The sequence below is a fragment of the Habropoda laboriosa genome, unplaced genomic scaffold (assembly GCF_001263275.1).
Source record: "Habropoda laboriosa isolate 0110345459 unplaced genomic scaffold, ASM126327v1 scaffold212, whole genome shotgun sequence".
NCBI classification, from domain to species: Eukaryota; Metazoa; Arthropoda; class Insecta; order Hymenoptera; family Apidae; genus Habropoda; species Habropoda laboriosa.
The window spans coordinates 2009209-2024729 of record NW_017100509.1 but is presented as its reverse complement, the minus strand read 5'-3'; the positions used below and the strand labels follow the sequence as shown (position 1 = coordinate 2024729).

Below are 15521 nucleotides of genomic sequence, written 5' to 3'. Positions count from 1 at the left end.
ACTACTTTTCAAACATTGTCATTTATTTAGAACTTCGAAATATAATATTTTGTATGATGATATCGCAAATTTAAATTGGTTGTAATTACAAATAATTCAAATTGAAAATTCAAATATAAGAATTAATGTTATGTTGCTTTAATAACATGCTTAACTTAGAAAATAAAATTATATTCATATTTAAATGATTTATTAGGCGTTTGATAAATAGTGACAAATTTTAGAACAAGTATAGTCGGGTATGTACGTATATACATATATGTATATATACGCGCATTTCAATGCTACTGGATATATTTTTCTCTTTATATTTATTATGTATTATGCCAGTAAAATAGTTAATTGTACTCGTAATTATTGCATTTATATTGTACGTGGCCTTATTGCGAATAAAACATTTATCTTCTTGAAAATTATTAAAGTTTAAATACAGAAAAAAATTAGGCTATTTAGTTTAAAGATAAATTTGAATTATGATAGAAAATATAGTGAACTGTGTACATAAACGTATTTATTTAATAATTCATAACTTTAGCGATAGTGGCGTGAATGATGAGATTTTGGAATCGGGATTGTTTGTAATGCAATTAGATTAAATGTATACACGAAAGAAATAAAAAATGTCTTTAGATCAAACAGTGTGTGAAGGTAAAAGTGCAAATTTAGTAGTCAAAAGGATTAATTTATTAATGTTTAATTAAAAATTATAGTGATGTAGTAGTGACATAAAGCAATGATCGAACTGTTTTGAGGTTATCTTGTGTTTTCTTTTGACTTTCTATTATTTTTAGATCTGAAAGCTTTTGAAAGACGTCTTACTGAAGTGATTGCTAGCTTGCAACCTGCTACTCTGCGATGGAGAAGTATGTTTTTTCATTTCCTTATATATATTAAATTAAGTTCTGTATATACAAAAAATATTTATTATTAGATGTGAATATAATTTTAATACTACTTATATATTTTACAGTTTCATGTGCTTTTCTAAAGAATTTCGTAGTTATAAATATATTTAATGTAATGTTATTTCCAGTGCTTTTAGGTTTCATTTCTATTTGCACTGCTATTGGTGCATGGCATTGGTTGACAGATCCAAATACACCAGCTGTATCATTTACACAAAGTCTATGCAACCATCCATTCTTTGCAATTGCTAGCATTATTTTAGGTAAGCACAAAAATGTAAAATTGTTACTGATCATGTATTGACAAATACTATTAATTTATTTCAGTGATATTATTTATGATGGGAGTTCACAGACGAGTAATAGCACCAAGTATTATAACTCAGAGAGCTAGAAGTGTTCTTGGTAATTTTAATATGAGTTGTGATGATACTGGAAAGCTCATTCTTAAGCCAACAAGGTCAAGACATCATGAAACTTAAACAAGGAAAAAAGACAAAGACTTTATGTTAATTTTTAAAGTGTTCATTATTACCTGAATTACTATACAGGGTGTCCATAAAGAATGTATGTATAGAACACAATTTTTGATACTAGTATAAGGTTTAAAATATTCCTTTGCTGTACTTAGTGTTTAAAAGAACTATGATAAATTATTATACCTAAAAATTCATGATAAAGACACTTTTTATTGTTTAAAATTTTAATGAAACTTTACAAGATATTTTAATTAAATTTATTTTAATACATTCATATTTTATACACATTCATTTTGAACACTCTTCAGCAATAAGTAAAAATGATTACCAAAGTTATATAATATTTTTCGTGTATAACAATGCAATAGCAGTTAACAAATTTACCGTAGTTTATTTCAAAGTAATAGCAAATATAATTTGGTGTATGTTATATCATATTGTTGCATTCATTGCTCTTATTCAAAGACATTTGTACAGACATGACACAACACAAAAAAAGAATATTTTCGTTATTTTAATTGCCACGTTGTTTTCGCATACAGAATAAGTCGAGATTACCGCGACGTGATTTGTAGTCATACCGAAGAATTCAGCGTCGTAGCCTGTCTTCCCTTTGAACACCTCTTTGACCCTGGAGACTAAAAGTTCGAATCTGTCTTCTTTGCACACTTGTTTTGCAATCTTGTTTTGGGTTATTTAGTCTTGTCTGTGGCTTCATCGTCGACTTCCCAGTAAGTCAAACAGTATCTGCGTTTTTCGACAGTCTTCGTTCCTTGTGGCTGCACGAGCTCCTGTAAATATTTGTTTCTATACCTGAGGGGAATGAGAAACAGTATATTTCGTTGTTGTCGCAATTGCGATAGTCTCCTGGAAGTGCTAATCCTCTCTTCTTTAGAGAGGCGGATTTTTTCAAATTCTGTCTCCATTTTCTCATATTGCATTCGTAGCTCTCGTTTGAAGATATTTTTGTACACATAACACAAAACAACGAAAAAGCAGTTGCTTTATTTCAACTGCTTTGTACAATATTCGGTTACGATTTGTAAACTGTATGATATAATCATGGTATACAGATTAATATTTTCAAATTTCGTGTTAGAGTTCATTTTCATAAATCAACACAACTGATCGATAAAGAGCGTTAGCCTTTTTCTTTTCGAATGGAATCGAGTTTTTGCAAAATTTATTGTATCTTATACATATTACAATAATATGTATATGTTATGTCATAATTTCTTAAATAACGTAATTTTTAGTCACAAAAATATTTGACAAGTTCGTCAGATATTTCTATAAATATTTTTACTTATTGTATATATTGTGATTATAAAAAATTAAAAAATTTAGACGTACAATGTTATGATAAATATTAGTTACACTTCAATCAAGTAAATATATATATGTACAATGTAACTCTTGCCAGATATGCTTGCCAAGAGTTAACACTTTTAGTTTAAGTTTAAATTTTTATATGCCATTTGATTACTTTTTTATAAATACATAAACAAAACAACAATATGACTGTATATTTAACAAATGTAAAGTAATTTGTTAGTACATTTCAAATAAGTAATGTTCTTTACTATAATTCTTTGTCATATTTATTAAGGATGTATATAGTTTATGATTTTGAATTTTAAATTCAGATATTTGCCATGGTATAGAATTAAGGTTATTAAATAAAAGATATTGTTATAACGATCAAAACATTTATTCGTATTAATATTTTGCATATTATTACAATTTCCGCAATGCACAATCACGCGATTTACTTAATATAATATTACATATACAATCTTGCTTATTTACGCAACCAGTATTCATTCAAAAACAACTGTAGCGTATATGTTTTAAGACCTATTTCTCAGTCCCAGAATTACATTATACATATATATACATATATATTAGATGTGAACCTAATATGTATATATTTGTGTGTATGTGTGTGTATGTGTGTGTATATATACAAGGGATAATTACCAAATATTATAAGTGCAACATTCTAAACATTGCTGGTAAGCAATGACTGGGCAACTAAAAATTTTCAATATTTGTCAATTCAATCTTCTAATTGCACATTCTTAATGTGTGCAATATATTTTGTTATTTAGCATATGTATACATTTCTTTTTTATTTCTAGTGGAAGTCTTTATAATAATAAAGTTGGAATAATTCCATTGAAAATGAAATTTTCAATTTATATTATTTGATATTTGAAATAATGACACGTTTATTTCAATTTATTACATGTTCTGCTGTTTATAATAGCTTTTATTAGTACAAAATAAAATTGTGTGAAATTTGTTCAATATTTTGAGTTCCTTTGCATTGTGTATATGACAAAGCAGGAACATAGTTATTTTTGTACTAAAATTTTTATAAATTTTTTAAGATGCGATAATAAAAATGGATTTGCATATCTCTTATTGATTTTTGTTTAGGAAACAAAAGGCAATTTGCAATAAAATATAACATTGAAAATTACTGGCACAATAGTTTTATAAAATCTGAACTGTTATATAATTACTTGGTTCGTTCATTTATTCTCATTACTAACGCATTTTGTAAAATGATTTCATGATATCTTTGTTTGTCAGTACTTTTTCATTTTATACCTTGTAATTACATGCGAGGATCAATATTTAATGTATTAAATATTGAAAAGTATAAAGTTATTATATAAGATATATTTCATCACAAAAACCAAGCTAACATAGCATGGTTGTATTCATTTATGCGTGGAACTCAAAAATAATTCAATGATCGTGCTCTCTGAACTTACGTGCTAGTGCATAGAAAATAAATCACCAGCTGAAGGAAGTGGTGCTAAACCGCCTGTAACATCAGGTAATTGCGTCAAATCAGGCAGATTGGAAATATGTGACTTTACTTCTGATCGGACTGCGCATACTTTTTTAAGTTTTTCTTTATAATCCTGTAACATATTACATAATTATGTTTTAAATCGTATATTTTTTAACATACATGAAAGATGTATTATGCAAAGAAAAAGGTGTGATCATACTTCTAATGTTGCTTGTGCCTGTTGAAGTAACTGTCTTTGTGCTAAAGTGTAATCTCTAAGCATAGTTAATAATCTTCTCCTGTCTTCCATTTCTGCTTGTAATCTTCCATTATAATCCGCTAATAAAGCAGCAGCTTCATTTACTGCAACACTTAATTGATCTGCTGCTGCTCTATCAGCTAAATTTGCAAGAAGCGAAACTTCTGAAACTTCTGGTGGCAAAGATGCAATACGTTCTCTAACTCCTGCATCTGATGATGCTGTGTTTTCCAAATCCTGAAATAGAGAAGGCCTTCTTTAGTAATTGCCTTCAGTGTTTTCATATACACATATGTATGCACATATTTAAAGTATTTTATTTATACTTTTTATGTGACCTACATATGTAAGATTCATTTAGTAGGGTGAAGTAAATTTGTTGTATAAAAATATTAATACAATTAAATAAGAAGGTTCACTACTTCTAAAATTATAAATTAACTATTCATTGTGTAAATTCAAAATAAAGCGAATACTACTATCTTATTACATAAGTAAGAGGAAATAAACACAAAATTTTGTTTAATAAAACAAAACAAATACATTATGAAATAGATTAAGAATAAAATGGATAGTTATGAATACAGTAAAATTACTATTGGGGGTGGATATATCAAACTGTAAATATGCTTGCCAATGTGCCTTATGGATTGAACATATATTTTTCTATATATAAGATAGTTTATTGCTAACGATACATATTCCGAATTTTTGTTGTTTTTATAAATGGTATTAACCATTAAAGCTTTGATGAGCTCCTCTGTTTCTGGTGGATCTCCAGCAGGAGTACGAGGACTTAATGTTACATGTAGTTCTTTGGTTCCATCCACTTCAACTTCAGTCTCTGATTTCTTTCTCTCCTTTTTGTCTTTCTGCAATGTATAATAAATATATAACATAATTAGAAATCTTAAACTTAATACAGTTTCATATCAAAATCCTATGTTACCTTTACTTTTTCTATGTCATTCTTGAGTTTTTTCTTTGGAGGTGGTGTTCCTGGATCTTTTGATGTATCTGTGAAAGCAATCTTAAACTCTGCAATTTGTGTTTTATCATAAACTCCTCTCTCTTCCCAAATTTGAAGCAGCCTATTTAACCTTTCTCTTGTTTTTTCATCAAATCCTTTCATGTGTTCAAAAGCTTTTGGTAAAACTGTTTCAAATTCTTTTCCAAATTCTGGTCCTTTCTTTTTACTGTTTTGAATAACATCATTTGCCAGATACATAAACATTAGTTTACGATTATCCTTCACTGGAAAAACAGATTAATAATGACACTTGAAAAAATATAAATTAATAGAAAGTCACTTCATAATATCATGAAAATAAAAATATATATTTTTAACAAATTTTAAACAATAAGCTAAGCAGAATAAAGTAGTTTATAACAATTGTAAAATAACACAAGTAACATATTTATACATATATTACTTGTATTATTATTATCATAACTTCTCTTAAAAATAAATAAATAGTAAGGAAATATTTCCAAAAGTATTAAAAATGTCACGATCATTTATATAAACAATTAGAAGTGTAATTTTATGTGAAAGCATGTTACTCATTTCGTTCAAAGTTTAAAATTATGATATTATATAAAACGCAATGTATTCTGACTATAATAGATAATTAGTAGCACTAGAAGTACAATTTTGCGGTTGACATACTGTTACGAGAAATATGCTCAAAATTACGTAGCGAAGACCTAACTTGCAAGTTAACCTAGAAACTTCGATGAAGATTACTTCGTGTTTTTTTCAATTGGAATGTTTGTCAAAATAGCTCGGCAATAAAATGATATTTGCTGCTTGAAGTTTTAAATATCACATAGAAAAGCAAAGGTATACTTACGACAATCGTCACGTACCTTTACACATCTCTTTAAACCAGACTTTCACGATGGTCGGATGATGTTTTCTGTGGTGAATTAACCAAAGAGAAAGTGTTTGTATACTTTGTTGAGAAGTATTTAAGTCCATTAATCGTTTCACAAGTGCACTTTCTGTAAACCCTGTCATTTTTAAAATATAACGTTGTTTCGTCAGCAACAGACGTACAAAACCGTTCGTATTTCAACTCACGAGCCGCACAAGTGTACGACTCAACAGCTGAAATACAAACACGAACGGCGTATAAAATGTTACAGTCTACCGCATATCTCCGTCATTTCAACAACCAACGCCATCTCTTTTACATATTCTTGATTACATTTCATTGCGTTATCAGCTTCATGATCGATAATAGAGATATCACAAAGCCAGGTATTTTCTAATAAATCAGTGATACACATTTAATTATTGCAATACGTTCAAAATCTATATAAATATACATATATTACAATAATTGTTGCATTGTTTTATTTCAACGGAGAAGAAGATAACTTATAGCATGAGAAAGTGTATTCTATCCAAGTGTAATTCTATTTTAAGCACATGACAAATATTTGAAACTTTGACGTAAAAGATGCATCAATGTGCGTAGATTAAGGAAAACTAAATATTGAAGAGTAGATTTACCGTAACTCTTCACTATCGACAACACAACGTTTAATCGTAACTGCGCACAGAGGGTACTGCATTTTAGTGAATAGAGTGCAGCAGTGATTCCCAGGGATCAGTGCGTCGTCGCAGTCGAGGGGTGAAAAGGGATTATGTATCGTCGGGTTAGTTCGTTCTTCGTACCTGCCAATTCATATTTCGTGTTTCGTTGCGCGTGAGACTCGTGCGATCCTCGAGCGGAGCACATCGTAATGGCCGCGACCTGACTCGGGTGGCGTGCATGCGAGCTACCGTGTTCGCGTTACGTGAAGCAGACCATCGTAAAGGGAAGTAGAATAAGACTAGTACGGAGAACGAGAAGACACGACGGAATTTAGGGTTACGCGATTTCGGTGCGTGTCGTGAGTGCGTGTGGGTGGGCGAGGCGTGAACTCGCAACGAGAGTCTCGAGGACGACGAGCCATGAGCGAGGATCGGAGCGAAGAGGATCCTCTAATGGATCTTTGGTATAGCAACTGGGAGCAACAGTGCGTTGAGGCATTGGAGACAGAGCCGGATTACGAAACACAACTGCACAACGAAAAGGAAATCTATTCCCAGCAGATGTGGACGAGTTTTCAGACGACGGCGTCGGCCATCGCCCAGCTGTACAAAGGCGAGCTAGTTTGACGATAATACGAATCGTCGTCTGCATCTTACCCTTAACCACGTCTCTAGGACGAGTACCGAGGATTACGAATAGCGAGAAGTCTCGTACAGCGCTACAGTTACCATTTTGCGTGACATCCATTTTGTGCGACGTACGAGAGGATACGCCACTGTTCTCGCTTCTCGTTCGCTTCGATTCCCTTTTTTCGCCGCATGTGCATATCGATCTGATCGTGTAACTAGTTCCTTTCGGCTTTGCTCTTTTACAGATCGTACACAGGGTGTCTCTTTATGGCTACCCTTCCAGACTGCGGCAGGTACCGTCACATCGTTGTACAAAGGTGCGTGTACTTCCTTGGTCTCTCTTGTCAACAATGTGAGCAAGATAAAACTCCGTCTTCTTTCTCCTTCTCTTTTCAATACTATCCTTTTCCCCATTGCTTCTTCCCCTTCTCTTTATACTCACCTCCGCTATTCGGTCATCCTTTTGTGCAGCCGTCACTTACTCATGCATACCGATAATGTGTTTGCACGTACATGTGCGTCAGAACGCTTTGCACAGCTGACCAATGCTGAAGGTCAGCTGTTAATTGACGCGAACTTTTTCGACTATTACGAATATTTATAGAAAACGATAGTAAATTTCTATCATTTTTAGACGTAATCATGCGTTTCATACTAAAACGATGTCAAACGTTTAACAGTACTTGCAAGCATTACGTTTGTTGATTATGATGTTTGTTTTAACAGTGGATATCAATATTTTTATATTGATCTCCATGTTAGGAGTGACAAAATATATTTTTGAAACTGTATATTTATATTTCTCTCTATATTCTATTGGAGTATCAATGTAAAGTGATTATTTTGATTTTTAAGTATTTTTTTAGTGTACATTGTTTAGTGTTTTCATAAATATTAAATTTTCTCATCATTAATCTAAAAAGAATTTTTCGTTTATTACTATATTACTCATTTTGTTACTTATTATATTTGTCATTTATACGTAAACAAATGTTACTAAATACCCTATGTGTTATTGTATTTAAGAATATTCTGGCTGTTTTTTGAAACACTCAAGTTTATTGTCTCTAAAAATTATTAATAAAATAGGTATAATTGTTTTTGTTTAAGTGTAATGAACATTTCACAGGTTCAATAGACAGCATGCGTCGATGCAGTGAGTTAGGTGTAGAAATGGGTCGGCAAAAGCGTAGTAAAGAAATAATGAATTGGGCTAGGAAGAAAAGGCGTATGATTCGTAGAGAAGATCTCTTAGCATATCTTGCTGGAAAACCACCTCCACCTCGACCACATTCGCACAGGTAAGTATTGTGTAGAGTCCATTAGTATATGAACAAATGTATTTTCAATAGCTTTTGTACAAAATAATTCCAGAAGCTGGGAAAGGCATTAAAGTCATGCTACTGTACTTCACAATGAAAAAATGTGATAAATGTTTTATTCTATAGGCATTAATGCACCAATAAGTTTTATAAGGTTTGTCTTCTTGATTCAAATAATGCAGATATAAAGGAAGTGTGAATAAATTTGCAGAAGTTCACCTAAGCCAAGGATGATGGTGTGTAGTTCTCCTCCATCTGAAAGTTCGACACCAAATATGGTTGTTGCACCAACACCAATACCTGGAAATGATCCTGATCCTGAATTACATACATTTAGAGAAGCAATTGCATTGTCTGGTAAGAATTATTTTTGTATAGTATACCTATTGATTTATTAATTTTTTTAAAATTTGTGTATTGAAATTATGTATTGCATAATTACAATGACATAAAATTGTATTCATACTGGAATTTTGCTTATCAAAATTAATATAGTATTGTATTGTTAAATAATTAAAGTGTCTTTATAATTATGTGTAGGTTCACCAATGTCTCGACGTACTGGCAGACAAGCCGAATTGTCGGCTTTTATTACTAGCGAATTCGCTCGACATCACAAACGGCCTGCTTCGCATGACGTGGATATGGGATCTCCCACGCACAAACGTTCGCGTTTCATGTAACGGCGCGCGATGTGTAAAGTAGCCTCACTCCCTTGTTCCCCATTAATTAATCAATTGATAAATTAATTATTAACGGTTCAACTCCCCTACATAGTTCCCGGTTAAACATAATCACTTCAAGAATATGGCAATGGTTTGCATTGCCATATAAAACACGTTCGTATATTTCGAGTAATCTGTATTATCTATTGGGATTCATTATTATTATTTATTGAGTTTTTCTATCATTCTGACTTCGATATCAAGGAATAACATAACTAATTTAATTAATAAGTAATTGATATACCGATGAAAAGTAATTATCCCATTGAAATTACTGTGCCACTGTTTGGGGAAATTGTTATTGTTTGGTTTGGTAATGTTTAAAGTTACGGCAAAAGTTACGGTCATACGTACTAGGATTTATTTTGAAATTATTTATTTATTTATATAAGCAATGAAATAATACAAACGTGTTCCAAAATACCATTCAAAGTGCCCATACAGAGTGAATGTCATTGTTTTATGTACAGGAGGTCTGTATATGTGATTATTAGTTCATTGATCTATAAATCAAGAGTACGAACCTTGCCAAATGTACTATGAGATGTTAAAAGCTGCAATTAACATGCTTTACACATAATTCATGTGTATGTTAAAATTGGCAGCTAATACTTCGTGATATTTTTCAGTCACTTCATAGTGTACTGTAATATGTTCAAGTGGGATGTTTGACAAGTGATAAATTGGTGATTTAATACGTTATAAATGCATTATTATCAATGAATATGATTTTACGAAAAAAGGGAACGGGGAGAGAATGTTTGAAGAATGTTCTTTCACAATCCAAAGGATCGCTTAGCCCTCTGATTACAATATTATTATGATTATTAAATGATCATAGATAATTCATATTTGGACGCTTTTATCAATAAGAAGATCATTTTATACGGCTTTTGTTGGCAATAAAAGGGAAAGGAGAAATGGGAGGAAGAATAAGAGCATAATCATAAGCAAAAAAAAGGTGAAGAAAATGTGTTGATAAATTGTTTGGTTTCTGTAATTCTGTAATTTCTAATCACCATTTACAAACAAGGGATCTACATTTCTGTTGTATGACCTCTATATGTAGAGTAACCATAAAATTGTCTTTTTGGATAATATATTTAATTGTTTCTGCAATCCTTTTGTTTATAACTTTGCATCTGCTTTACATGTTTTCGTGTGCGATCCCTTGGAGTCAATCGAAAAGTGTTCGCAGCCATGTTTTTCGCGTCATGACATCCACGCCAAAGTTTTAAATAACGTGAGATCGAGCTTGGAAGCAAGGTTCAAGGAAGACGTTAGGAAACGATGTTCGCGTCTTATTCTTTCCATATGTGTCGCGGGTGCTCATAATTGTGTAACTAATTGATAAAATTCTTAAATAGACTTTGTGTAGTTATAATTCTTAAACAAGTTAGGGTAAGCAATGCTTATATCAAACAGGATCGACAGATGAAATTAATGAATCGATGGGAAGGATCTGTGTGAGGTTTCTTCCAATTTCTTTGTATCTGATGTCAATTGGATAGTGATGAAAGATCACTGTAGCATAAAGTTCGTATATTTTCTTTCTTTGATATATATGTTACAAGCAAAGGGTTGAACAGTGGTACTGAAGTGTGTCTCAGGCAATGTCTACATGAAGACGATGCAATGTAAAGGGATCTACTTTTCCACATCTTCTAGTATGGACTTAATCAATAAGCGAGCTCTCCGTCTTAGATGTAGCCATTGTCGGAGATACACGGCAGCTCTTTGTTATACATGCATATACACATGTATACACATATTGTGTTGTCTGTGTCTGTGTACGTATACGTGCATATTTTATAAGAAGCATTATGTTCAAAGACTTGTATTGGAGGGATTTATCGCTCCGTTTTTAAGGTCACTGTAAATGTATATTATTTCTAGCGTTGTGCCTCGTAATCGCTTCTATTTGAATTTTGAAGACCGTAGATCAGAAGGAAATTCGAGAACGTCATTATTCAATTGAACTACCGATAAATTTATTTAAGAATAAAATTAAATTTTCCTATTCACGTTCCGAATTTCCATCCATTCGTTCTTCGAAAGTCATCCAGAAGCGGATTCGTTTCTGTTTGTTTCCTTCTCCTCGACATTGTTTGAGCACCGTTCCGGAAACAAGCGAAAATTGTTATTCAGTTGTAAATATAGCGTATGTTTATAATGATAACGATAAACAACAGCCCTAGGGGTATTGCTAATATTATTATCATTATTAATATTGACAACTATGCGATAGCTTTAATAATATTTATCATATGATCGGCAGTTAATAAAACTCCAAGGACTCCACTTGACTCCACTTTCCTGACCAGTTTGGTAACGCAGGGTCATGTTTCTGAAAGTTCTAAAAGTTCCATTCGAACGAAATATATAATACAATATCGAGGAGTATCTTTGTACGTTAGAAATTTCATTAGAATAATTTGTTTTTAAGTTTTTTGAGTAAAGGAAGCAATTATTTTTTTCTTACAATCATGTCCTGTTGATTATTATTTTTTGGTTGATCTTTCGTACAAAGGTAACTCTGATTAAAAACTTACATAGAAGAAAGTAACACGCTGAAGATGCCATACTTAGGAATACTTTATTGATAAGAAAATAACAGTTAACGATGAAACATCGAGTCATTTTGTACAGGCACTGTCATCTCTATTTTCGTTTTGTTAGTAAAGATACGTTTCAGAATTGTACACTAGAGCTCTGTTTTTGATCGTGAGAAGAGAATCGATGTTTGTTTATATCGGATTGATAACGTGTTACTTGTTCGAATACTCGCAAGATTTTGTCGGTATAATTGGCATTTTCCTATCTTGCATAATGCAAGACTAACCATGTACGTGAGACGACATTTCGAGGTCAGCAAACAGAATTTTCCCACGTATATACATAGAGAGCTTTCCCTTTCTCATGGGAAGTAAATCTTTTCAGTAATCTATACCGAGTTTTACACTAAAACAATCTTTTATTTATGCAGTCAATGCAATACATTTGCACAGATTAAAAAATAAACGATTTTGTTAAAATTTTTAATTATTTATAACTAAAATGCTGTAAAATATCTTTTGTAAGTAAATATTTGGAAATTGTAAATTAATAACAAGGGATATGGATAGCATGTCTTTCATAAAGAAATTAGATTTTACGTTATAAGCAACTTTTTGCGAATCAATGACTTCCGTCTGTCTTTAATGAAATGTGTAAGTTGTACTTGCTGCCAAAAGGAGTTTCCAATGAAGTTGCCATTATGCAAAACCGACTGTTGTGTATAGAAATAGATAATGTAGCTTATAGGGCTCTGAAATTAATCGATTAATAGTAAAAATAAATCAATCCGTTTTTATATAAATAAATTGATAGTTGTCTAGAATAATCGGATAAGTTAAACGAACATCAATATTTATTATGCATTAATCGATTAATCGTGCAGCCTTGATAGGTGAAAACGCGAGGAATCACTTCTGTATCATATCTTTTTCACAGTAATGGTAGTTCGTACGCTAATCATACAGGTGCGTAGAAACGCGTACGTGTCATGAACACAGGGCACCAAGAAATTTTCTACGAGCCTTTTTTTTATTCTGATGCACATTAATCGCAACGTGATATACTTTTGTGTCAACAAATGTATCATCATATTCTACTTGCACGAACACAGAATAGCCGTGATACAACACGAAAATGTGTGTTCGCGGCGAGGCGAGAAATGGTGCTGTTATTTTTTGCGGACATAAGAAGCTTGTATATTTTTGCGTCTCTTGTTTGTAAGATAATCATTTACAAATAAAATTATAAAGAAAAAAATATCGCTATGTCATTAGTGTCTATTATATCTTGTATACAAATTGTTAGCATATGTTTCACAGTATAAGGATATTTTACAAAACTCTTGAGATATTCATTGCGGTATTTACAGGTTTTATTTTTATGCATTCGATTTGTACACTTTGTATAAAATTCATTGTACCTATACGAGCAATAACAATAACTTGAATATTTTTATTCTACTATTTAAGAAATCTATAAAAGACACACACGTTCTATTAAGTTGGCATTTACATTTTCATTTACATTCACTGACTTAATAAAGTACATTTTGCTATTTTAAGGCACCATATGTAGTACAAAAGTGAAGATTTTACACGATGAGATGGTTAATTACTTTAATGCACCTGTAATGTATTAAATTAACGATTTATATTTTTATGGCGATATTTAAAATTAATTTTTCCTCGAAGTGAATAGATGTCTTTATAATGCTCTAATCATAAAATAAATGGCAAGAAACTACGTTTTCTCGTCGTACCATTTAATTATAATAAAAAATTGATACGTTACGTAATCTGGTTGTACTTATAAATCCATCTAATTAAAATAATTTTCTTTTATATTGACTATAATTAAACAGAAGTACGAATATTCAGGTTGATTTCTTATATATATGTATATTGATATATACAATTTAGTTTTTCATTAGAAGTTATTTTTATGATTTCTTATTAGGCACTTAGACAATTGATTAGACAAGATTAAGAATCGGTACAGACGAGCAATCCGATATCGTTGCGATTTTGCTGTGGTGATGCTGTGCGATCGGTAGGGTTATATTGCGAAATCGCAACGACGGCGTATTGCTCGTTTGCACCGGGCCTTAAAATTTCGGAAACAAGCTAACGTTCCTTTGTTTTTCAACAACATTTTTACAATCTACTATCTTTGATAACATTTTCTGGTGCATCTAATGCTCTTTTCCGGTTAGCTATCGCATTCATTAATTTCCTTTTAGGTCCAAGTGGAAGCTTAAGTGCTGCGATATCAGTTTCAGTTAGTAGCATTAAAGCTTCCAAATCAATTTGTTCTGATTCTAAAATCGGATGTATCGATGAAAGATTATTGGCAACTAAGAATCTTTGTAATGGCGTCCATTCTTCATCGGTCTCTTCCTCTATAATTATACATTATGTTTTTACATGAAAATTTTGTTGGAAATTTGAAATAAACATTTAGTAAAAATGTTATACATATATTGGTAAATTGAAAATAACACTTAAATAATATAAAAATGATTTTACCTGAGAGTAAATCATCATCCCACATGCTTTGCCTGCGAGCTAAACTACCTGCACTTCCTATGCTGATTTCTTCGTTATGCCCATTTGAGCTGGTTCTATGACCATTTAGAGATCCGTTTAAAGAACCATTCACGCAAGAGTTACCGTTTTGTTCATGTGCATCCATTTGCGAGACGGGTAGGTTATCGAAAGTAGTCGTTATCTAAAGTTAGAAAACAGCAGTCTTCTATACACTGCTTTAAATAAATTTCAAATCATTATATTTGAGACATTTCAATAAGATTAAGCTATTAGTTCATTAAGTATTCATCGTAATATCAAGAATTTTTGTCGTAAACAATATTAACACGTTTTCTGTTCTTAATCCGGCATTACCAGTGTATTAGTAATTCGATGTTTCTAATATTTCGGTGAAAGAAATAATGCTATCAGATTGATCGAATTGTAATTATTTCTTTGAAGTAATTATTATTGTGAGCGGTGACCGTGTAGGTATCAGCGTTTACATTTATGCATGCCATTATGACACTAGCAACTATTGTGATGCTAAAATAATTACAAAAATGAAGTTGAAGTATGTGTCGTATTCCGTGGATAGCTGTTTTATTAGAAATCGTTTCGCGATTCAAGTTTTACATGTTGGGTAAAGTCATAATTTGCATTAATTAAAATGTCCCGTATTCTTACAAAATATCCTATAAAATATCATGTTACGATTAGACAAAATTTAGTAATTGACATGAAATTATTTTTACTTAGCCTTTTGAAATAT

The 15521-nt window shown here is 31.5% G+C and overlaps 4 protein-coding genes across 4 annotated transcripts in view; 2 read left to right on the top strand and 2 right to left on the bottom strand.

Annotated features, from left to right (window-relative positions):
* The first annotated feature begins 582 nt into the window (after window positions 1-582).
* LOC108576253 (nuclear envelope phosphatase-regulatory subunit 1) lies at window positions 583-1387 on the top strand. The gene is made up of 4 exons (XM_017939212.1): window positions 583-648; window positions 792-863; window positions 1034-1168; window positions 1233-1387. The coding sequence occupies exons 1-4, from the start codon at window positions 621-623 to the stop codon at window positions 1385-1387; spliced, it is 390 nt and encodes a 129-aa protein (XP_017794701.1). The 5' UTR covers window positions 583-620.
* A 2739-nt stretch (window positions 1388-4126) lies between these two features.
* Window positions 4127-6545, bottom strand: LOC108576250 (regulation of nuclear pre-mRNA domain-containing protein 1B). Its single transcript, XM_017939210.1, has 5 exons — window positions 6319-6545; window positions 5399-5703; window positions 5187-5321; window positions 4411-4686; window positions 4127-4320 (listed from the first exon to the last, which is right to left on the bottom strand). Exons 1-5 carry the CDS (start codon window positions 6467-6469, stop codon window positions 4171-4173), a joined length of 1017 nt encoding a protein of 338 aa, XP_017794699.1. The 5' UTR covers window positions 6470-6545; the 3' UTR covers window positions 4127-4170.
* A 519-nt stretch (window positions 6546-7064) lies between these two features.
* On the top strand, window positions 7065-9746 carry LOC108576238 (UPF0472 protein C16orf72 homolog). Its single transcript, XM_017939197.1, has 5 exons — window positions 7065-7604; window positions 7867-7938; window positions 8751-8922; window positions 9155-9300; window positions 9484-9746. The coding sequence occupies exons 1-5, from the start codon at window positions 7412-7414 to the stop codon at window positions 9624-9626; spliced, it is 726 nt and encodes a 241-aa protein (XP_017794686.1). The 5' UTR covers window positions 7065-7411; the 3' UTR covers window positions 9627-9746.
* A 4631-nt stretch (window positions 9747-14377) lies between these two features.
* The window catches only part of LOC108576261 (Usher syndrome type-1G protein homolog), a 6783-nt gene continuing 5639 nt past the window's right edge, over window positions 14378-15521 (bottom strand). The window contains 2 exon segments of the mRNA XM_017939220.1: window positions 14378-14622; window positions 14750-14972. Coding sequence (XP_017794709.1) covers window positions 14378-14622; window positions 14750-14972 — 468 coding nt within the window.